General features: G+C 43.9%; 1 protein-coding gene across 2 annotated transcripts in view; it reads left to right on the forward strand.

Annotated features, from left to right (window-relative positions):
* tln2b (talin 2b) overlaps window positions 1-25,018 on the forward strand; it is a 128,507-nt gene that overhangs the window by 68,792 nt on the left and 34,697 nt on the right. For both annotated transcript variants that reach the window (XM_080761919.1, XM_080761920.1), the window contains exons 17-31: window positions 399-497; window positions 1,724-1,891; window positions 2,690-2,984; window positions 6,040-6,206; window positions 9,030-9,158; window positions 11,765-11,878; window positions 13,848-13,961; window positions 15,060-15,194; window positions 15,375-15,503; window positions 15,656-15,758; window positions 16,946-17,154; window positions 17,623-17,742; window positions 22,062-22,259; window positions 23,879-24,018; window positions 24,643-24,736. In XM_080761919.1, the coding sequence (XP_080618045.1) occupies window positions 399-497; window positions 1,724-1,891; window positions 2,690-2,984; window positions 6,040-6,206; window positions 9,030-9,158; window positions 11,765-11,878; window positions 13,848-13,961; window positions 15,060-15,194; window positions 15,375-15,503; window positions 15,656-15,758; window positions 16,946-17,154; window positions 17,623-17,742; window positions 22,062-22,259; window positions 23,879-24,018; window positions 24,643-24,736 (2,214 nt within the window). The remainder of the gene's footprint in view (window positions 1-398; window positions 498-1,723; window positions 1,892-2,689; window positions 2,985-6,039; window positions 6,207-9,029; window positions 9,159-11,764; window positions 11,879-13,847; window positions 13,962-15,059; window positions 15,195-15,374; window positions 15,504-15,655; window positions 15,759-16,945; window positions 17,155-17,622; window positions 17,743-22,061; window positions 22,260-23,878; window positions 24,019-24,642; window positions 24,737-25,018) is intronic.

The raw sequence follows: 25,018 nt of genomic DNA on the forward strand, positions 1-25,018 counted from the left end.
GTTTACAATGTCTGATGTCCTTGTAAAATTATACATGAATGGTAGTCTGCACTGAATTCTAGGTTACCAACAAAGGGTTTACTTCAAAACAAGCTTTGTTAACTCATGGTCTTATGGTTTTTAGGCAGGGGTCAGGAGCAAATGCAACTTGTTTCAGACAGCTGAGGGGCTGAACAAGCCTGGGATAATATACAATAGCTGGAATTGATTCTTCTAAAGACAGATGAAGAACAGCCACTCTTGATAGTGTGCAGTCTACTGCACAGTAATCATCCTAGTCTGTTGGAGAGATTGTAGGGGCTTCCCTACAATCTCTTCAGCAGGCTGTGTGTGAAAGAGCAAGCCCGTCGGTCCACCGCATGTTGTTGAATGAGACTGTGGTGATGTCATCCCTCCAGCCCAGGCAGACGGTGCTGACGGCGGCAGGAAGCATCGGCCAGGCCAGCGGGGAGCTGCTCCGTCACATGGGGGAAGGCGAGACTGACGAGAGGTTCCAGGTTGGACACCACCCACACACGGTTCCTATGACATCCACCTCCAAACAGGAAGATACATACATACAATCACTATGCAGTATGCACGCGTGCACTGCATACACACACACACACACACACACACACACACACACACACACACACACACACACACACACACACACACACACACACACTTGTGTAACCAGGGCAGGCTTTATTATCAAAACAATATGTGTGAAGTCCATAATGCTTTGTCAGGGAGAAAAACCTCAAACAATTGAATTGGCCAGCTAGCAACAATGTCTCTCACCCTATACAGAATGACACTTGACACTTTTAATCAAATCTAACATACAGCATAGTAATGAATTAATTCAACAGAGATACCAGTTGTCATAATATACTGTAGCTCTTAACCCATTTTGGGCAGGAACCCCTTTTGGTGTTTTAAAGCATTATGTTATACTTTAGCTTTTGAAAAATGGCAGATCTACAAGCTCATAGCGTGCCACCAAAGTGGTGTAGGTCTGCTATTTTTGAAAAATCGTGAAAATGTGCCTCAAATCTTTGAATATATATTATTACAGAGTGAACATTTTAGCTCAAATCTTTGCTTCTGGGGAGGTCCCTGGAACAACATATTTTCAGATGGGGGGTCAGAGGCATATTACATATAATTTTTGGGGGTCCTTGACATGAAATATTGAGCACCACCGATACAGAAACATAAGGTTTTTCTGATTTATTTTATTTTATTTCGACGTCAGGCCTAATGGGTTCATTTGATTTGCTTTCTAAAAGGCAATGTATGTGATACAGTAGATCCTTGTCCTACAGTATGTGTGACCTTGAGATGCCAACACTCTGCCGCAGACAAATCAATATGGCATGTAAAGCTAGTGTGAGCACATACAGTACATACCCCCACCATCTATTGTTATCTACAGTATCTCACACTCCTCTTCATGTATTGTTCATGTAAATCTACACCTTGCTTGCATAGTTGGTTTTGCAAATCCATATTTCAATGGTGTGTTTTTGTATTATTACTTTCTTTGGCAAATGAATGTCCTACTTTGTTCGACAAGAGTGTTATGCATAAAGTAGTGAAAATAGACGATCTGCAAGCTGAGCAATCATTTTGAAAGCACAGACTTTTTACAGGCCATTCTTTGTTCCCGTCAGGCACATCAGTGCACAGCTGTTCATGGTGTTTCAATGAAGGCATCTCAATGAATGTGTTTCAGGACATCCTAATGAATCTGGCCAAAGCGGTGGCCAACGCAGCTGCCATGCTAGTCCTGAAGGCCAAGAACGTGGCCCAGGTGGCCGAGGACACGGTGCTTCAGAACCGCGTGATTGCAGCTGCCACTCAGTGTGCCCTGTCCACCTCACAGCTGGTGGCCTGCACCAAGGTACACATCCTCCTAACCTTGTTCCACTCGGCAGCCATGTTCTACATCAGTGGTTTACAACCTTTTTCGTATCAAGGTCCATGATTTATTCAGCCTTTGAGCCACAGGCCACCATTTGATGACATTTAGCCTCAAAAGAATATTTTGTTATCGTTGGATAAGATTTTGTCCACAATTCCATGCTGTATTGATGTTGGTACCATTAGGAGAGATAACAGGCCAACCTTGATCCAAATAAAGATAAGCGTCCATTAGGTTACCAACTCTCCATCATTTACCTGGGGACCACCTTGAACCCCCTCAAAGACTACTGGTGGTCCCCGGACCACTGGTTGTGAAACCCTGTTCTAGCCTGGGGCTCTGAATGACATAGCTAGATGACCAGCGACGGCTCCAGAACATTGTGACTGGAGGGACTATGGGGGGCTGGCTATTCAGAGGGGGGGGGGCTAATGAATTTTGCTTTACATAGAAGTTTGTTGGGAGGGGGGCTTTAGAGGCTCTGGGACGACTCCCCCCAGTGCCGTGCCTGATGACTAGGATTCTACTGGTATACAGGAGCAGCTGCAGATTTTGTCATTTGTCATACTTTCTCCAGGTAGACGGTATTTTGTTTCAGTCATTTGAAAACTTGTAATATGCGACATTCTGCATAATGAGTACTTTTACTTTTGGTACTTTAAGTACATTTTTAACTCCAGAGTACAGAAGTTTACTTGTAACAGAGTATTGTCTACATCGCAGTATTGATACTTTTACTTGTTAAGTAAGTACTTTTTCCACCACCACCACTGCTAGGTGGTGAGCCCCACCATCAGCTCCCCGGTGTGCCAGGAGCAGCTGGTAGAGGCGGGGAAGCTGGTGGACCGCTCGGTGGAGACGTGCGTCAAGGCGTGCCGCCTGGCCACCGACGACACTGACCTGCTGAAGCAGGTGGGCACGGCGGCCGCTGTGGTGAGCCAGGCGCTCAGCGACCTGCTGCAGCACGTCCGCCACTACGCCAGCTGCGGGGAGCCCATCGGACGCTACGACCAGGCCACCGACACCATCATGAACGTCACCGAGAACATCTTCACCTCCATGGGGGATGCTGGTGAGTTCGTTGCCTATGTCCAGCTTTGAGAGTTTGTGTAAACACAAACATTGTCCTAACACAAACATTGAATGCCAATGGCCCGGTTCTCCCAAAGGACACATGGTGTAAGAGGTATGCTGTAGCACATGCTCAGATGCCCTCTAGGCCGCACACAGAAGCCTGTGGACATTCCGTGCATAGATGTGCCACGCAATGGTAGGCCTCAGGCCTGAGGCCTGGTATGGTAGGCCTCAGGTCTACCATTCTGAAATTTAATTTAATAATATTTGGACTGCTGGACAGCTGACAGTAGGCTGTCTTTACTCTTAAAATAATATTTATGTGTATATATATATTTTTTTTTTTTTGAGTAAAGAGAGCCTACTGTCAGCTATCCAGCAGTCCAAATATTATTAAATACATGGCCTACCATTGCATGGCACATCTATGCACGGAATGTCTATGTTCACAGGCTTCTGTGTGCGGCTGAGCATGCGCTACACCATACCTCTTACACCATGTGTCCTTTGGGAAACCGGGCCATTGACAATGAATGGCCAGTTTTGAGTGTTTGTGTAAACACAAACATTAATGACAAAAGTGAGGACGCAAATTGTGATTGGCCGGAATGAGATGATGTATGATGATAAAAGCGCCCCTCACTTCACACGGGTGTGATTTATTTGTGATGGGGGTTATTTTTTGAGGGCCCCCTCCTATACCCAGCTTTGTGTGTACCCCATAGCGATGATTTGATTGGCTGAGCAATGTGTGTACTCCATAGGGATGATTTGATTGGTTGAGCTATATGTGTACCCCAAAGCGATAGCCAGCTTTCTGTGTTTCTTGTACCACGGAATTGAGAATAAAAAGTGAGGACAGAAAAGTGAGAACGGCAATTGTGATTGGCCGCAATGTGATGATGTGTGATGATGTATGATGATAAGAGCGCCCCTCACTTCACACGAGTGATATTTTTTTAAACGTCGCTCAGCATTTGTGTAACTAATGAACACATCGGTGGCTATGGTTGCGTTGTGTTGATTGACACGGCGAGCACTTTCGATTAAAGCCTTGTGATTGCGGTTATGCTTTGGTGTTCCATCAATGTGAGTTACAGCCCTGGTCGCTCGCTATTAGGGACTTTAAGCAACGACTGTTTTCAGGACGGCTCCGCTACGCGGAAGTACGGCAGCTGTGACGCAATCGCCGTAGCTGTCAAAATCGTTACGCAAACCGCTGTCGGCGACGGTGACATTGGTTAACAGCCCGTCGCGCGTCAGATAACTTGCCGATATTGCTTAATTCTTTCATGCGCTGGACATGATCAGCAGTGGAAAGATGAAGGTGCTGGAGCAATATGTGATATTCTAAAACCGTTTTAATAAACATGGTTAATATCTATGACATATGGTATTAGTGTTATCTTTTCATTAAGAGCATGCCAACACATTACACAGCATAAGAGAGGTGATGGAGCAAATGTACTGTATGATAGCTATAATTTCAATAAACATGGTTATGATATGGCGTAGTAGACACTACGTGTAAGTGTAGGTTCTGCCGTAGTAGAAAGGGCTGCGACGGAGAGCAGGTTTATGTATCAAGCACTGATCCATTTCCGGTTGCCGACTGCCGTAGCCGTCGTTGCTTAAAGTCGCTATTATCTGAGGACTGCAGAGTCAAAAGGAGTAATAGCTCAAGTCTTTTGGGGGTTTCCAGCCTCTGTTTCACCATACTGAATTCCCCCCTCACCCCTCGCCCCCCTCCAGGCTTTCGATGGACTCCTGATGTATTTTGACTGAGAGGGACTCGAGAGTGGTTTCCCTTTTGGGAAGATTTTCAAAGCTTGGGGTATTTGTTATGGTTCGGGACATGAGGCTAAAGAATTTCCCAAGAGCCAGACAGTCCTCAAGGGCTTGTAGAAAACATGTCATCCTAAACCACTAGAGAGCTCCTAGTCTGGTCTCAATCAGCCTCACGGAGGCTTTGAAACTTAAAAGGAAACACATGACCTAGGCATTTTTTGGGGGAGGCCAAGATACATTTCTTACGTAAACCATCAAAGAACAAACACCAGAATGAAGTCCATTCACAGTCCATTCCGAGGATATTGAGTATTACAGTATATTCCACCCAGGGCAGTGGGATAGGGGACTGTGAAGAAAGATGAGATCTCTTTAATAAATTGTTGTGGCTCAGGTTTTGTAGGTGTTGAAATACATCTTTTTGTAGGCCAACTGTGGGAAGGCACATTACCTGTCACATGTACCATGTATTTCTGAAATCATAATTTACAAAGGAAAACATCCTCAGTGTTAATTCATCCATTTGTAACTCATCCATTTGTAAACAAATGGACCTGCAGTTAACACATAGCATTGGCTATTCAAAAATAATAGATATACAAGCTCACTTCGTGCTGTGCTGCGAGCTTGTAAATGTTTTGTAATTTTTTGAACATTATTTTTTTTAAATCCTGTATCTGTCTAGACTCTAGCAGCACTACAGTAGCAAAGAAATATTCCAGTGATGCATAGGTTAGAGGTTTTCAGATAGGGTTAGTGGTGAATTCATTTGGGGGTTCTTGACATGAAAATGCACCTCAGATAAGAGAGAGAACTGAGAGTATGACATAAGGTGAAAATGGCCAACCGCAGTAGAACACTGAAGCTGCCGTTGCCTGCTGGACAAATCTGCTTCAACCCTTGAAACCCTAGTGTGCCTGCTCGGTGCTCACGTCTTCCACATTTTGAGCAAGGAAGGAAAATGCGGAAGTAGAATGTTCTTCCGGGTGCTTTATGCCCTAGTGAGCAACTTTCATTGAAATGAATAGGTGGGGGCGGGGCTGTCTGCCCTCTAGCTATACCATATCAGTGTCCTGTCTTGCTGCTGTTTGCCCAGTAGGGGGTATAAATGGTCTAAACTCTGCTGTGTGTGTGTGTGTGTGTGTGTGTGTGTGTGTGCGTGTGTGTGTGTGTGTGTGTGTGTGTGTGTGTGTGTGTGTGTGTGTGTGTGTGTGTGTGTGTGCGTGTGCGTGTGCGCGTGTGTGCGCGCATGCATGCGTGAACAGGGGAGATGGTGCGTCAGGCAAGGGTACTGGCCCAGGCCACCTCTGACTTGGTGAACGCTATGAGATCAGATGCTGAGGCTGAGGTGGATGTTGACGGCTCTAAGAAGCTGTTGGCCGCTGCCAAACTGCTGGCCGATGCAACAGCCAGGATGGTGGAGGCTGCTAAGGTACATTTCTGATATGTTTGCAAATTATGAAATCAATCCTGTCAGTTGCCAAGAGGTGTCTGTTAAAAACCCACATCCAATGGGCACGGTGGCACAGTTGGTAGTGCTGTCGCCTCACAGCTAGAAGGTCCTGGGTTCGATTCCCGCTCGGGGCACTGTGGGTGCTGGCGGCGTGTTTCCTCCTCCGCATCATCATTGCCCATACCCGAAGGCGGGGTTGGCGAAAGGGCCTTTCTGTGTGGAGTTTGCATGTTCTCCCCGTGTCCCCTAGGGTAGGTACCCTCACAAAAACATGCAGTAATCCTGGTCTCTAAACTGCCTCCCCCTGGCCGGCCGGGGCGCCTGACGGAGGGGAAAGGAACTGGTTGGAATAACGTGTTCCTTCCACGCGCTACGTCCAACCAGGGAAACTCCCCCCTGTCAGGTGTAAAGGAGCAACTTGGACCCTCAAGCATGAAGGAAGCATGAGTTAAGTCCGTTGCTCTCCCCAGGTTGGCGGAGGGTGTGTAGAGCCCAGGATCACAGTAGATGATTGACACAGGGGTGAAAATTGGGTTACAAAATCGTGGGATAAAAAATATAATTTAAAACCCACATCCAGTTTTTGTGGTGATTTTCATGGAGCTGACCTGTTCTGACATTCCATATCTTTTTTTTCTTTTCAATAATATTTTTATTGATTTTTACATTTTATGACAATGACAAAGACAAGACAGGAAAAAACAAACAAAAACAGACAGCTCAGCTCAGACACGTTGTGGAACAAAGGACACAGTTATACACATATGACATTCCATATCTTGATCTGACCTCATCACACCCTGTACACTCAAGATACGCTCCATATATTATGGCCAGTGCACGCGACCTCGCCCGTCGCTTCTGACCCCTCTAACTGGTCTAACTGGTTTGATAGTTTACAGTAAGTTGACAGGAAATGGGAGGAGATGGAGAGTGACACACAGCAAAGATCATCGGGATCGAGAGTCGAATAGGATTAGCAGCCTAGAGTGCCTGGACCGCTAGGCTGGCCCGGGCCGACACTCCTACTTTTAACTACAAAGCTACCAACAATCAATGTATGAAGCTTATCGGAGACAGGCCATGAGTCATATAGATTGGGATATGCACACTGCAACAACAAGATTCTTCACCAATTTGGAACGACAGCTTCTCCCTCAGAGGCCGGTTGGGTATTGAATGATGGGTCCTGTGTGAACCGCATTGTCTGGTCCTCAATTCACTTCAGACGGAATTGCACAATTTGTTCTATTCGCATCATGGCCCGAAGAAACATTTCCCAATTTGTCTTTCCATTGACTTAACATGGATCCATGCCACAACAACATTTTTGGAGTGCTGAAATTAACCCCAACTGATGGAAACCCGATTTCGGGCATTAATGTATACAGTAGTCAATGGGGGTGTTCCATATTCGCGATAACTTGGCACAGAATCCATGATTTTTTTTAATAAGCCTCTGGCGCTGCCGACAAGTATAATTGACTGGGATATGATCAATGTGAAATATCAGGCAAGTGAAACGCTGCTTATGGCTTGTTAGATGCCTTTGATCTGCGACACATTTAATCAGCACATTTCTGCCACTAGCACGAGGAAATGGGAATCTGGCACTGACGGTTTCCTTGGCAACTATCATAGGGCAGACACATCTAAATGCATCTTTGCATTTATTGTATGTGAATAATCAACACAGTGTTCAAACTGAGGTTTCCTTCCACCTCTGATATGGCACCATGTGTGAATGCGTTCATAATTATGATTTTGTGTGTGTGTGTGTGTGTGTGTGTGTGTGTGTGTGTGTGTGTGTGTGTGTGTGTGTGTGTGTGTGTGTGTGTGTGTGTGTGTGTGTGTGTGTGTGTGTGTGTGTGTATGCCTGGATTATAATTAGTTGCACTTTACGGATGGTAACGTGTTCTACAGAGGACTCAAACTTTGGTTGAAATCAAATCAACTGTGTTCACATGAATAGCTTCTGACTGGTTACCAGAGTGATTTTTTGTGGCTTTCGCCTTTATTTTCTTTTTTATAGAGGGATAGGTATACAGTAGGCTGACAGGAAATGGGGAGAGAGAGATGGGGGTGACACTGCCGTCGGGATTGGGAGTCGAACCCGCGGCACTAGCCAAGGTGCCCAGACGGCTACACCAGCCGCCCGGCATTATGTTTTTTGTATTGGAGATTATGTAATGGGTATTGTAATTTAGCTGTAAATATTATTAGCATGCATAATTTTTTTGTATTTGATTGGGTGTTTTTTTTAACTATAGTGTCACTGTATTATTTCTTTTGAAAAGTGGTGAAAATTAGCACATGTGCTAACACACTATAAACAATACATATACAATTTGTACAACTGTGCAATGAACAATGTAATTGTTATGTCCATATCAAATAAATAAACATAAACGCCGGTGTCTCACGCTGTGAAAATAGCCGATCTTCAAGCTCGCAATTCTTCCCAGTTTGATGAGCTGTGAGCTTGTAGATTGGCTATTTTCTATATCTGTGCAATCAAGTAAATAACATTTAGAGCAATATATCCGGATAGAATGGATATCTACACAATATCCAGAACATTAGCTGTCTAGTACATAATAATAATAATAATAATATTATTAATATTATTATATTGTATATGTAATAATAATAATAATTGCATGTGTCCTGTTCTTCCAGATATTATGTTAACGATACTGTTCTAATGCGACGCTGCCGGCATTATCTAAGTGGAATGATATACCGGGTAATACTTTGTTTGTGGTGATGTCATGATGACTTGGTCTTCGTGCGTGTCCTCAGGGAGCAGCAGCCTATCCAGAGAACGAGGACCAGCAGCAGAGGCTGAGGGAGGCAGCGGAGGGTCTGCGTGTGGCTACCAACGCTGCAGCCCAGAACGCCATCAAGAAGAAACTGGTCAACAGGCTGGAGGTGGGCTGCAAATTGGGGGTGCAACAGTTGACCACCTGAGGCCTGTTCTACAAATGCCTTCTAAATCGGTTGTTCTCAAACGTTTTTATCTCCAAAATGTTCAAAAAATTGCTCACAGAGTGCTAGAAAACCTTCTGCCTCTCCCTTGTGTCCAAATGTGATTATTTCAGACAGAAAACATATTGAGTAATGTCCGGTAATACTGGTACAACTTTTTGTTAATTATAGTTGGAGCAAATATTTTTCCATCACAATACAAACTTTCAATGTACCATGTAAAAGAAAAGCATTATTCATTTGCCACTTTGTTCAGAAAATACATTTTTGACATATTCGTTGAAGATGACCTCTGCTTTTATACTGTATATAACATTTGTTATTAATCAAAACAATGTTTAATCCTCCTACCGGAGGCATATACTTACGTAAGCATGGAGGTACTAAGACTGCATACTTGCAGTGAGCACAAAAATATTGCTGGTGCTCATCAGTCCAGACTGCAGACACTTCGGTGAAATATAATACAGCTTTCATTTGTAAAAATTTGCCATCGTTAGCATATTCGTTAGCAATTTGTCTTTGTTGTAGCAGTAGGCTACGGAACCCATTAGTGAATGAGTTAATTTAAGTGTAAAAGGTCTGCATTAGCCCCTGGTATCAGTCTGACCCTCATGATTTAGCCCCCCACAGCTCTGCTCGACAACTCCTCGTATTCAATCTGCAAAGCACGTAGACTGCACATAACCCAAAGCCAAGACCTGGCTCGCTATCAGACATATGTGCAGAGTAGACGTTCATCTCCATCTGCTCTGTTAAGCCTAATGGTTATAGCCACGGTGCTATTGGATTGCACCCATTGAGGAGACACAGGAGATACCAGGGTGGAAGTGGAATAGTGAATTGCACATCGTGATGATGACATTTATTGCAGACAAACGCATGTCCTCTAAGAACCCATGAATCTCTTCTTGTAGCACAGAGGTTTCCTTTCCTGTCAGGCCTTATGTGGGTCTAGACAGCGCTCTTTTGTTTTGGAATACACAGAATATGTACTCTGTGTGTAGTTCCGCAAGAGATAGGAATGCCCTCTCCGTCACTCATCTAACTTCCAAGTGCGCTCTGCAATCTTTTTTATTTTCCTCAGGACAAAGATATCATTGTTGTTCAGACTCCCCCACCCATTGATGATTTCTCTACACACCAAACAAGGAATGTCATCTCCTACTAATTTCCATCTTGCCAGACACTTCAAAGCTCTCTTGAATTGATATCAAATGAGGAGTTTTTTTCCCGTATTTTCTTCTTCTTTAAACCCTTTAAATCCCTATTTTGGGTATGTTATTATCATTATAAGACCCACATATTCCAGACCCACAGGAACGCGCCCAGGTTGCCGGCCCGGTTCCGAAACAGTTGAGAAATTACAAAGTTACCGTGTGGGGGTCCCCAGGGGGTCCCTGTACTGTACTGTACTGTACTGTACTGTACTGTACTGTACTGTACTGTACTGTACTGTACTGTACTGTACTGTACTGTACTGTACTGATACACCTGAAATCATCATACAGTTTGTGTGTGTGTGTGTGTGTGTGTGTGTGTGTTAGGCTGCACAACACTGACAACCAAATGCTATTTTCGTGCTCAGACACAGCCAGCCAGCCAGTCAGCCAGGCAACCAGGCACACACAAAGCTACTTAATGAAGTGGTTGTACCACTTAAAAACGCCATTTTTGCTATAGGGCCCAGCTAAATATCCCAAAAGGGGCGTAAACATTTGTCGCTTCCAGCCCGCATCCTTGTTGTGGGGAAAGTAGGTCAGTAGGACCCTAGGAGAGACATAGATCAATCACTCTGCTAGAGTGACATCACATGCTTGTAATGTAAACCGTGACTTTTCCATGCTATTACACTACTTTAATGGTGCAGATTTGCTCGGTTCATACTTGTGCCATAACAGAAGGACTTCTGGAAGGATTTTATTGTCTGGTCTTTCTATCAAACAATCTTTCATTGCTAAATTTAGACGCTGGCGTCGGGTATATACAAATCACATACTGTACTGATTGATATGTAATACTGAAAAAGAAAAAATCTCTTCTATTGCAATTCAAGGCTTTAATGTGAAATCACAACGTCTATTAATAGACTGAAATATTGAGATTTCCCATTAAAGTCTTGAATTGCATCTGAAGACAGTATGCAGGAGTTTTTTCTTTTTCAGTGTGTTGTACCCTCGTTTGGTCTTCCCCCATGCACCTATTGCCTTTGTAGGTGTGCAAGAGACTTTCTTTTTATTGATATGTAATACTGCCTGAAGCTCATACACACAATAAATGTCTCCCCCGGACAAGCAGGATTGCCTCAGAGCAGTAGAAATGTGATCTCTGTCTCAGATTCTGGTTCAAATCCCGGGTAGGACATAAAAGTGACTGTTTGTAGCTTTAACAAACAACTGCCTGACTGTGTACACTCTTAGCTTGATTAGAAGGGCTCTGACTGAGTGCAGAACACAGCATTTAGTACAAGTAGAACAAGAGCCTGGTCTCTGCTATCACTCCCTGTCCTAATTTATACCTAATGATTTCTATGGAACTCTTCTCAACAGATCGCTGCTAAGCAGGCAGCCGCTGCTGCAACTCAGACAATCGCAGCTGCTCAGAACGCTGCTGCCTCCAACAAAAACACTCCATCCCACCAACAGCTAGTGCACAGCTGCAAGGTACGACATCAGAATTGTGTGCCAGTGTATTGTAATTGCTTGTTTTTGTCTGTGTATCTGTGTGCCTATCAACATAATAATACAAATAATGATAATGATAAACTTGATATCTATAGCTTCTGTGTTTTGCATTAAAAAAGAAAACGGCTAATATTCCTAAGTAAAGCACATAATAAATCAATAAGACAGGTAAATGGAAAACAATATGCCTTGAAATGGTGAGAAATAGTGCTACAGAAAGGCTCTTGTGCTGCACCAAAGGTTATGTCTTATTTCCTCAGGTAATGTATGTTCGTAACCAGGTTAGAATACATGCAGGCCAACCTGGGTGCATGTGTTTGGTGAACTTTGGTCTGATATACGTAACAGTCCGACACGCATTTGTCCGACACCCTACCCCAAACCCTAACCGCACGCAGAAGCCATGGGTGATTCTTAAACGGCCACGCATGTGTCTTAACCGGCCACACATGTCAGGAGCCACGGGTGATTCTTAACCGGCCACGCATGTCGGGAGCCACGGGTGATTCTTAACCGGCCACGCATGTTGTCGCACTGTTGCAAGTCGGACTGTTAGTACGTCTGACCAACCCAACTCTTGAGGTAATTTGTGAGTATTTCATGGACAATATTGTATTGAATGCTTCACTTAAATGAAGAACCTGGCTGCTGGAGGGTGGCTTCAGTTATATGTTGAATATAATTCTAGCTCTTCAAGTAGACTACATTCATGAATTCCATAGTCTTAGAGTCAGCATTGTTGTTAATGCAAATGTTAAATCATTCAAAGTCATATTTGGTGATAATGATAATGAGCAGTCAGGCTGGAGAATTCTGTAAGAATAAAATATCCTACTTTTCCCAGGATGTATAGTCTGAGAATGAAAGTAAGCTCTTCCATGATGTAAATTTCACTTCACTATCCATCCAATGTTCTATAGATGGGGGGTGTTTGTGGGTAGTGGGTACCAGTATTTGTCCCCTCCAACCAAAAATAAAGAAACACATCCTGCCAATAATCCTGTTGAGTTTTGGGCCAGGAAAATATGATTGTTGTTTGCCAGCCTTGTACTGCTCACCATATTCTACATTTGTTTGTTCCTGTGCCAATAGTTTGTGGTGGTCTCAATTTCGCGCACACACATATTCATTAACGTCTCAAAACTGATCTGCAGTCGTAGCATCGGTGATGACTGTGGTCTCTGACTATTAACTGGTGTTGAGTGGGCAGATATCTCTGGTTGTTACCTGCCAGGGGGCACAAGCATTACATTCAGTCGGCTCAGCTGGCTTCACTTGTGCTGTCTCACTTCAACTAAGCCTTGCCGCTATACGCTAGTCCATCTTTCTGAGCCTGCTGAGTTTTGCTGGGCTGCAGAAGCTTACCGATAGCAGACACCTGTAGTGTGTTGTTTTGTTCTAAACTCCATAGTTGAGTTTCAAGCACTTTTCTAGACTTTTTGTGAATAAAATAACTTAAATAAATTATTATTGTTATAGCGAAAATAGCAGATCTACAAGCTCACAACGCATCAACTATTAAATACTGTGTAGGGCTTAAGTGGTTTATCAGACTACCATGGTAATTGATTTTAGTCAATTATAAAAAAGATATGACAATGTTTTCGCACTGATTCATCAATATATAAAAAAATAACAATATCATTATTATTAGCCACTCAGAGATTATTATTTTTTTAATCGGTCATATCTCAGGAACTCTGAGACGTAGAATAATGTTGGTGCGTTTAGGGTTTGCACCACCAGGCATGTAACTGTGTGTGTGTGTGTGTGTGTGTGTGTGTGTGTGTGTGTGTGTGTGTGTGTGTGTGTGTGTGTGTGTGTGTGTGTGTGTGTGTGTGTGTGTGTGTGTGTGTGTGTGTGTGTGTGTGTGTGTGTGTGTGTGTGTGTGTGTGTGTGTGTGTGTGTGTGTGTGTGTGTGTATATGTGCGTGTGCGCGTGCGTGCAGGCAGTGGCAGATAACATTCCCTACCTCATCCAGGGCATGAGGAGCAGCCAGGCTCAACCCGAGGAGCTGGGTGCCCAGCTTGCCCTCATCATGGCCAGCCAGAGCTTCCTACAGGTGGTTGTCACACTCACTGGATTACCATGTCCACCTAACCCCATTTCTGTCACATGGCCAAAAGAAGATGTGCTTGTACAATTGCAGAATGTTAACAAACCTTTGAATGGGCTCTATGCACACAGAATAACTCTTCCTACTTCCGGGACTTCCTTCACAGGTGTATGATACTAGTAATTAAGGCTCTGTTCCATTTAGTGTACAGTGGTTCTCAAACCTTTTCATTTCAAGGACCCCCATAACTCTGAGTTACGGGTCCATGTGGTTCCATTTTACACTCTCAGAGTTACAGACCTGTACGCGGCCATTTGGTACCCAATCAAAGACACTTTGAGACCCACTGGTGCAGCAGAGTGTTTCCATGAGCCAACATGCACAATAACAGCACCCTGACTTTGTTTGACCAGAATGGAACAGAGCCTTCATTAGTATCATCGGTAGCCTCGGTACCAGGCTTTCATTTTTGTTGGTGCAAAATTTTAAAGCCTGGAGGAACGCATTGGCCGATCTGGTCTAAAAGTGGGAGTCAACCCTTCCGGGTGGGCGTCGCTCCAAATGATGTGACGTAGCGCTGCACTAGGGGGGAGAGGAGGGGCCGGGGGTGACGGACAGATCGATGAGATCCAATCAGGGCGTGCGCAAATCTCAGCCGCGACCCGCCCCTCTAGACCAGAAACCTAACACATTAGCTCAGGCTATATCATCGGTAACATCTGTGAAGGAAGTAGGGAAGGGGCCCAAGTTCTTTGGCAGTGGCAGATAGCCACTGTGTATACTGTGTATGCACAGTGTGTATATGCATACTGTGTATGCATATAGCCCATTCCATGCCAGCAAATGTATGCTTTGCTACCGGTATGCGTCTTTAACACCTTGAGGGCCCGGGCCTATTTAATCCATTAATAAAATGTGCCCATCGTCAGCAAGTGCCTCTAGGCTGTAGAGCGATGCGATCAGTTTTCATAGCACTAATTTGACGGAGATTATCAATCTCCGTCTTGGGCACATGACCGTGCACTTGAACTTGACGGTGATTTACGTCATGGGCCCCGATGGTTATTAATGTGCTGCTGTAATGTTCCTGTTTCTGTCCCCCAGCCTGGCAGTAAGATGGTCACATCTGCTAAATCAGCGGTTCCTACAGTGACTGACCAGGCTGCTGCTATGCAACTGGGCCAGTGTGCCAAGAACCTGGCTACCTGCCTGGCAGAACTCAGGACTGCCACCCAGAAGGTAAATTTATAATTTATTGGCGTAAGCTGTTTTTATTTCCTGGGTGAACTTAGAGACCACCTGATCGCTGATCACACTGAGAACGATAGAGACCAAAGGGCAAAACATTGTGCATTGTTTTATTCTGCTTAGTAAAGGGGTTCCTCATGAGTAATGTGTTTGGCGTGAAACATAATGTAGGCCCACGACGCCTGTGGTCCTCTGGAGATCGACTCAGCCCTCAAAACAGTCCAGACTCTCAGATGTGAGCTTCAGGATGCCAAGATGTCTGTCATCGATGGCCAACTCAAGCCTCTTCCTGGGGAATCAGTCAGTACAATATTAATTACAGTATTATTATTATTATTATTTTTTTATTTAATTATTTTGAAAGATTACAGACCTCAGTATGTTGAATTGATAGATCATCATCTATCAATTCAACATACATAAATAAAATAAAATTGTCCTTGTCCATATAGCTGGAGAAATGTGCCCAGGACCTGGGCAGTACTTCTAAGGCTGTGGGCTCCTCTATGGCCCAACTACTGACCTGTGCTGCACAAGGGAATGAGCACTATACAGGTACGAAAACTGTAGTGTACTCAAAGATCAGTTTCCACTAACAGGATCCAATAATTTAATATATCCATTTGTATACTCTGAGAGTGTACAACTGTATAAATGGTTTTGGTTACATGTGTACATACAAATAACACGTAAGAGTTTTTCTGTGTACTTGAATGACATATTGTTTGCAGGTCCTTTTTTAGGTAGAAAAATCTGGTCACGTTAACATGTCACTGCGTTAAGTTGGAAGTGGAGATGGCAGTCAGAGGAAATCCTGACAACCTGATTTAGCGGTCGTGTTATTGTTACAGCCAAACTCAGAGCCCTGAGACTGGCCTGACTGTTTTTACTGCCCTCAATTCCAGCTCAATTGATGCTCTCCGGGGGAGAGAGATTAAGACAGATTTGAATAGAGGGTTCTAACAATGAGGCCGCCCAGGCAGTGCTTGACTACTCATTAATCTTATTTTCACTAGATTTATCTTTCCATCAGCAACTGGGTCCACTCATCTGGATAATGCAATTTAATGCAATTTGCTGCTTTCCCTCTTAGCTTCATATATACGGTAGGCAGCTAATAAGTGAAAGCCAGCACCCACATGGGAACACATGTGACTATATTAGCGCATTTGCTTTAACAATGGAAGTGTTACAGATTGCCTTCATTATGGCACGGTTCGCTAGTGTCCTGCTGATTTGCACATTACCAACAGTATTGTAGTCAAGACTGTAATCATGCATACCATAATGTTTATATTAGTTAATCACATGACTGCTGGTAAGAGCAGTTCTTTAAATAGAAAATAGTTTATTCAGTTAGTAGGCCTACATCATTTTACTAGGGTATAGGTACCCTCCACGTGCCATGCGCTACGTCCAACCGGGGAAACTCCCCCCTGTCACATGAAAAGAAGTGGCTTGGACTCCTCGTGCATTGAAGGAAGCATGAGGTCAGTCTGGTCAGGTCTTCCAGGTTGGCAGAGGGAATGTATAGCGCCCAGTAAAAAATGGGTTACAAAAATTGTGGGATAAAAAATAATACAATGTTAGTTAGAATAGAGCCAACAGAGATATTGTTCCACAATGTAAAACACATGGAGAATGTCAACATCAGCCACCCTGAATGTTCGTCAACCATCCTGCATTGTAAAAAAGAATCACTTGTGCCCGTTCTGTACATGCCTGCGTATTGTGTATGTTAGGTGTCGCTGCAAGAGAAACGGCTCAGGCCTTGAGGACGTTGGCCCAGGCAGCCAGGGGTGTGGCAGCCAGCACCAAGGAACCCCAGGCTGCAGCTGCAATGCTGGACTCAGCCCAGTGCGTCATGGACGGCTCTGCCATGCTCATCCATGAAGCTAACCAGGCTCTGGTTCACCCAGGGGATGCCGAGAGTCAGCAGAGACTGGCACAGGTAAGCCTGGTGACTGGTAAATTTGGACAACTAATAAACAGTGTGTGCTTCGTGTTAACTTCACAATAAATGATCCTGTCTGGCCTCTCTCTCTCCTCTACTGATGTGTAAGCATCAGTCTGGCCCCTCTCTCTCCTCTACTGATGTGTAAGCATCTCTACTCTCCATAACAATTATCCCCTCTTAGCAGTGCCATTTTCTCTCTGTCTCTCTTGCCTTGCTGTCTTGTCTCAAGTAAAACAGTAAAACTGCTCATTTTCTGGCAGCCTTCTTGGAGATGAACATATTACTTGGCATGTGTCTGTGACAGCAGCATAATTTTGTAACCCGGATTGTTGTGTGCCACTGTGCAAAATTTACATTTGCACTGTTTTCACTCACTTGCTGTTGTGTTGTGGGACTGTCTGTTGTGCATTGTCAGAATGACTTATGGTAGCACATTGAAGGAGCATTGTGCTGTGTTTTCAGGTGGCCAAAGCGGTGTCCCACTCCCTGAATAATTGTGTGAACTGCTTGCCTGGCCAGAAGGATGTGGACATGGCCCTCAGGAGTATTGGAGAGGCTAGTAAGAAGCTGCTGGTTGACACGGTGAGATTTACTGTTGCTTTATACTGGGTGGGTGGGAGTCCCTTTACATCTTTCATTATGGAGTGTTACAGGAGGATCCTTTATTATTCGTAACACAGAATTAGGCCATGTGTCCACCGGAGACCTGTAAAAATAACAGAGCTCTTTTTAGCACCACGCTCCATCCTTTTGTCAAGTGGAAACGTTAGGCTTAGCATCAAGCATTACATTGCTCCATAAACTTGCTAGATGAATAGTCTCTTGACACGACTCCGTTCCTGCCTCTGCTTCACTCCTATTGGTTGCCGAAGCTTCAATGAGCGCTGTGGTTAATTGACAAAGTTCAAATAGTTTCAACTTGAGAACAGGTCAGCACTAAGCACTAAAAAGATAAGATACACATACACATTTCAACAACAGGACAATTCACAGTCCTTTAAACAAAACATTAAAATCCCTGTAAATGAAATTTAATATTGTGTTATACATGTGTCCCCAGGCTAGGAGTCGGTGACAGTGTAGTAGTCACAAGCAAAGATGAGGTTAGCTACAGTACTTATTATGTAAGACATTTTCTGGTGGAAAATGGCATCAAAAGTGATCATGAAAGTCAATAAAAGAACAAGATTTCTAGCCCGAGCCTTCATCCAGTGTCATTTTGACTATGCTTGTACCTCATGATACACTAGCATCGCCAAGCCACCCACTGAAGGCAAAACTCCACACTTTCCAAAATAAACTTGTGAGATTGCTTCTCAACTTGCACCTCAGGTCTCACCTGGCCCCAGACCACTTCATTAGGCTAGGTGTAAGAAAGAATTTCCCAGTTCTCAGTGGCTCTGGCTTTCAAGTTACTCAAATGAACAGTTTCCCAAGTACTTCTCGAACTACTTCTCCAGACTTTCCGATGCTCATAGTGTAGGTACTGCACCAGAGGGAGATGCTCTGACCTCGTCCACCGCAAGTTCAAGTTGCTTAAGGAAGAAAAGAAACGCCCTGAATGTTTAAATTCCTCATTAAGGTTTAAAGGCTGATCTAAACACTTGGCTAAATATGTTTATACAGCATTGCAACAACTGGCCCTTGATCTACTCCATTATAGTACTGTGTCGCAGCCAGGTCAATATAAGCCAATGTATAAGCTCACAAAACTCTTCAAGCTACTTTTGCTACACCATCAGATGACACCATCGTATGATATGACAAAGCATACTGTAACACAAAACACAGCCACACTAAGCATGTCAACATAGAGGGAATAAGGCAGAGGGCCGTGGGTAGTGAAAACAAACAGCCATTACAGACAAGGCGTTACAAACACATATATCAGCAGAAATGGGGCAGCACTGGCCTAAAGGTTAGAGGAGCTCACTTGTTGCCGGGTGGGCGTGAACGGCCACCACTCACCCCTCCCCCAACACAGCTGAATTGCCCTTCAGCAAGGCACTGAACACCCTCCTGCTCCAGTGGAGCTGCTCAGGAACCAACAGTTAAAGACTGTGGTGGTTGTATTGGTCAGCTCCCAGGTTTAGTCTGTCAGTCTGTCTGTCTGTCTACCCTGGGTAAATAAAGAATAAAAATAATAAAAACACCAAATAAACACTATGATGACACAACACAAAGACCCATAAGATAATCTGCTAGCGCATTCCAACATTCAAATAAATAGGTAAACAGAACAGCATCCTCGAAAATATGCAAATATAGCATGCCTTCATGGACATGCCCCCAGCATCCAAGGCAGATGGAATACTGCATGTACTTTCACTATTTATGCTAATTTTGCAATTGAAATTCTGTAATTATTACATATTATTACTGCTTTAATAGTATTGAGACAGGTTCATGACTACCCTTGCTGCATGTCTTTCCCCATCTCTGTCTCCCTAGTTCAAGTCCGTCTTCACTGTAACTAACAATAAAGGCACAAAAGCCAAAAACAAATTGAGACTAAGTGCGAAAGAAACGCGTTAAAAAGGGACATTTGATTAAATTACAAAATACCGTGCAGCACAATAAGTGAAACAAAACCTCTATAAAAGGCAGTGGCATACAGAAAAGTATTCATTGCTTTGATTTAAAAGGACAGAGTTGTGTACAGACCTATAGTTTTCTGGGTTGTTCCAGATTTGTGGTGCATACAAAACTGAATGCTGCTTTTCCACATTTGGTTTTGACTCTTAGGACAGAAAGCAGACCTGTGGATGGTTCCTAACATAGCAAAAGTATCAAACATGGATTTCAGTGCTATATAACCCAACAGTAGTACTTTTAAATATATTATTTGGCAGACAGGAAGCCAGTGCAAAGATTTGCGAAGAGTAGTGATACGATCTACTTTATTGGTCTTAGTGAGGACTTGAACACCGCCATTAAGAATCAGCTGCAGCTATCTGATGGATGTTTTTAGGGAGCCCTGTAAAAGATACCATTACACAACAGTCAAGACTAACAGTAGGTTTTAATAGCGGGCGAACAATGGCAACTCTGGCCGATAAAAATCTTCTAGTGGGCGTTCCTGCTGTCATTACCTATGTCCTCCTATCGGTGGTATGGTTCCGTGTGGAGGGTAAACAAAGCAACACATGAATTTGATTGGCTATTGTCGGATGATGTCGAATATTTTCGTGTTTTTTAACGTTCGCCTCTTCGCCTACTATCGCCATTAGTTGCCGGGTCCCATAGAATAGACAAATAACACACTTCCGGCAAATACGTCAGCCTGTCACCCGCTGTTAAAACGTACTGTAAGAGCACTGAAAATAAATGCATGTACCCTTTTTTCCCAAATGCTGCCGAGTCATAAGTCCTTTAATTCTTGATATTCTTAAATTGATAGTAGACGGACACACACACACACACACACACACACACACACACACACACGGACGGAGTGAAAAACATAATCTCTCCCCATGCCTTCGGCCTGGTGGAGACAATTATTTATTTTAACCTACAACTTACACAACCCTGGGTAAGGCCACTCAACCTGGTAGAGATATGCCCCTTTTTAGTCCTCTTAATGAGGCTGTCAAAATTCAGGTCCGATTACACCAACATTTTTGGCTTGGTGTGAGATTGAGCACATACTTTTAATCGTTCTGCCTTTGCTATAAAAATAATTACTTCAGTGTTTACTTTGTTTAACTGAAGGACATTTTGGCACATCCAGTCATTGCTTTGTTCAATGCACTTACTCACTGCTTTGGATTGTTTTGGACTATAGTCCAGTGAACTGGGAATGTGTAATATGGTAACATATTTAGTTTTTCATAATCTGAGCCAGAAAGAGAAGAAAAGGTCATGTCGCTGATAGGGTTGTGCCAATAATGGAATTTCCATTATATAATGTTGTTAATATAATAAATACTTTGATTTAACATGACATTAAGAATAATATAATTTGAATAATTGTTTTGACATTTTAATTTACAAAGAATATAAACATTTGTTCTTACTACGAAATATGTTTGAAAGTCATCGTGGTATTATGCTTCCCTTCTATGTACATACAGTAGGTAACTGTTACAGCATGAAGAAAGCCCTTAACATCTTCATTTCTTTTTTAAATATATTTTTTATCCCACGATTTTGTAACCCATTTTTCACCCCTGTGTCAATCATCTAATGTGATCCTGGGCTCTACACACCCTCCGCCAACCTGGGGAGAGCAACGGACTTAACTCATGCTTCCTTCATGCTTGAGTGTCCAAGTTGCTCCTTTACACCTGACAGGGGGGAGTTTCCGTGGTTGGACGTAGCGCGTGGAAGGAACACGTTATTCCAACCAGTTCCTTTCCCCTCCATCAGGCGCCCCGGCTGGCCAGGGGGAGGCAGTTTAGAGACCAGGATTACTGCATGTTTTTGTGAGGGTATCTACCCTAGGGGACACAGGGAGAACATGCAAACTCCACACAGAAAGGCCCTTTCGCCAACCCCACCTTCGGGTATGGGCACTGATGACGCGGAGGAGGAAACACGCAGCCAGCACCCACAGCGCCCCGAGTGGGAATCGAACCCAGGACCTTCTGGCTGTGAGGCGACAGCACTACCAACTGTGCCACCGTGCCCCTCTTAACATCTTCATTGAAGAGAAAGTCAACCTGGCCTATTCCAAATTAAATGTTGGCCCAATCCTAGGTCCTATATGTCCCCCGGTGAATTACACCAAAATGTATTTCACAATAAAGTCACTGCCAGTCCAATATCAAGGGCAACGCACACTGGATTAACCTACAGTATGGTCAAAACATGTGTCTGTGTGATGCTCTAGTCTAAGCATTGCAGTACAGTATCGGTCTAGCTGTTTATCCAGTGTGTCTGTGTCTGTGTCTTTGAAGCTTCCCCCCTGCAGTAAGTCTTTCCAGGAGGCCCAGACAGATCTGAACCAGTCCGCCGCTGAGCTCAATCACTCCGCAGGAGAGGTGGTCCACTCCTCGCGTGGCACCAGCGGCCAGCTGGCCGTCGCCTCTGGGAAGTTCAGCCAGGACTTTGATGAGTTCCTGGATGCCGGCATCGAGATGGCGGGCCACACTCAAGTAAGTTTTCATCACATTCGCCAAATTCTTTTTTATCCATTGCCAGGCATGTTCATTTAATTTATAGTTTCAATGAGGAAGGCACATCAGGCCGAAACGCGCCCGTTGTCTGTCACAGGTAAATAATGTGAAAAGGAAATTTCTTGTGTGCTGGCTATTTCTTCATTCCCTTTTAATTTATAGTGCCCGATTAAACTCTACAAAGACAGGGGTGAAATCTAAAACATATGATTGACAAAATGATAGCTTTTTAAACATAGGGATGACCCGGGTGGTTGGTTTCCTGAAATTTTGTCACTTTGGCACCTGTGCTGCTTTGAATAATTTGCTAATTAGAGTAATTTTATGTAATTCATTTAGGCACGTTATTGTCCTCAAGAGCACTTGTGCATTCACATGTACTGTAATGAGATCGTTGATGATGTTCTTGTTCCGTTTATTTGGCTCATTAATTTGGAGAGATCGTCTGGGAGTGGAGTTGATCTAGCATGACACACGGAACTTAATCAGGTTTATAGAGGCCTGCTGTGGGAGGAAGGGGGGAGGGTAGGTGCGCTGTGCTGTTGGGGGTAGGTGCACTGTGCTGTTGGGGGTAGGTGCACTGTGCTGTTGGGGGTAGGTGCACTGTGCTGTTGGGGGTAGGTGCACTGTGCTGTTGGGGGTAGGTGCACTGTGCTGTTGGGGGTAGGTGAGCTGTGCTGTTGGGGGTAGGTATTTTGATGTATTTTATACTTTACTTCAGTATTTCCAATAGGGCTGAAGTCGTTAGTATATGTTTTGTAATAATAATCAAAATCTACAAAATATCTAGTAACTAAAGTTGTCAAATAATTGTAGTGCAGTAAAAGTACAATATTTGCCTCTGAAATGTAGTGGAGTAGAAGTAAAATTATTGGAAATTGGAAATACTCAAGTAAAGTACAACAAATACCTGAAAATGGTTTGATTGATTGATTGAAATATTTATTAACAGTTTGTAGAATTACAGTACATTTTAAGCACAAACTCAATACAGAGACTGTTAACTGTGAGTGGACGACCCAATTAAGCATTACACTTGTTTACAACAGGGTCCACATTGTTCAATTCATCAAAACATTTAGAGACATACAAATAGACACTTATATGTAGTTAAAGAACAGAACAGGAATTCATCATGTAGGAAGCAAAAAGGGAAAGGATACATATACAGTGAGGGGAAAAGGGGGGGCGGTGGGGGGATTCAGATTTTACAGAGGCCAGTTTCGAATTGCAGCCATCCGTAGGTGCCCTTTGAGAGCGGTTTTGAAGGAGTCAAGGGATTCACATGTCTTAATGACTGTTGGTAGTGCGTTCCACATTTTGGTGGCATAGGAGCGAAAATAATTGAGTCCCTTGTTTGTGCCGTACTCCGTACTTTGTGTGTACTCAAGTACAGTACTTAAGTAAATGTACTTGGTTACTTTACACCACTGTGGCACACTCCCCCACAATACCCCCGACATCGTTCCAAAACATATTTACAATATATTTCCAATTACGTACATCTCCAGACAATTTGACCATGTTTTACCATACTGCTAATTATCCAGCGTATCGAAGACAGCTGCATTATCTCTGTCCCCTGTTGGCATGTGCAGAGCCAGGACGACCAGATCCAAGTCATTGGTAATCTGAAGAACATCTCTATGGCATCCAGTAAGCTGTTGCTGGCTGCCAAGTCTCTGTCTGTGGATCCTGGTGCAGCCAATGCCAAGAATCTGCTAGCTGTGGCTGCAAGGTGAGACAACGTTGCCGATAGAAACCAGTCACTTAAGCCTCTTCGACAAACCGAAAAGCCATTTGTGTCGAGCATGTCCTTCAGTATGTGCTAATAAACGGAACCCTTTTTTATTTTTTCATTCAGTTTTGAGTCTCTTGAGAGTCATTAAATATTCCCATGTAATACTTAAATGTCATAAAAGCTCTCTCTGCTGCCACTTGGATGCTGAAGGGAGAATCCCCACCTCCACTCATCCCCTGGTGAAGAGAAGCCAGGCAGACCTAGTCCCGCAGGGCTTTGGGCCTGACTGAATTCTCTCTGTCTAATTAGGAAGATGGAAGCCTTGGCTGCAGCCTGCCAGTGCTCAGCAAGGCTGAACATAAACTCAACGCAGCTCCGGCACTTCCTCTGCACTGTTAAGACTGTCACAGAGAGAGACGGAGAGAGAGGACAGCAATAGCCATAGTTTTGTGTAGCTGATAATCTGCATGACTGTGTGCATGTGTGTGTGCGGTGCGCGTGCATGTGTGTGCAGATGCGTGCGAGTGTGTTTGATAGGCATGTGCATAAGCAAAGGCAGGTTGTGTTTGCATGCAGAGAGACGTGAGAGAAATAGCAATGTGATTGCCCCATGTGTTTCAGAGCGGTGACAGAGAGCATTAACCAGTTGATCACACTGTGTACCCAGCAAGCAGCGGGGCAGAAGGAGTGTGACAACGCCTTGAGGGAGCTAGAGGTAGCCGTCCCCAAACACACCCACGCGGCCACACACACACACACACACACACACACACACACACACACACACACACACATCCGTGTTATCTGTAGTCTTTACAAGCACGACATGGATGTTCTCCTCCCTGAATTGATGTACTCACTGTTGCCATTCCTTCTCTGATTGATGTTGCTGTGGCATTCAAAAAGACATGCCCATTCATTTGTCCTGTTTTGCCATTGGGGTTTCGTATCGACAATGTTTTCGCTCACACTGTGGTACTCTGTCTCCATGGGAAAT

This window comes from Protomyctophum bolini (assembly GCF_963924005.1).
Source record: "Protomyctophum bolini genome assembly, chromosome: 4".
Taxonomy (NCBI): Eukaryota; Metazoa; Chordata; class Actinopteri; order Myctophiformes; family Myctophidae; genus Protomyctophum; species Protomyctophum bolini.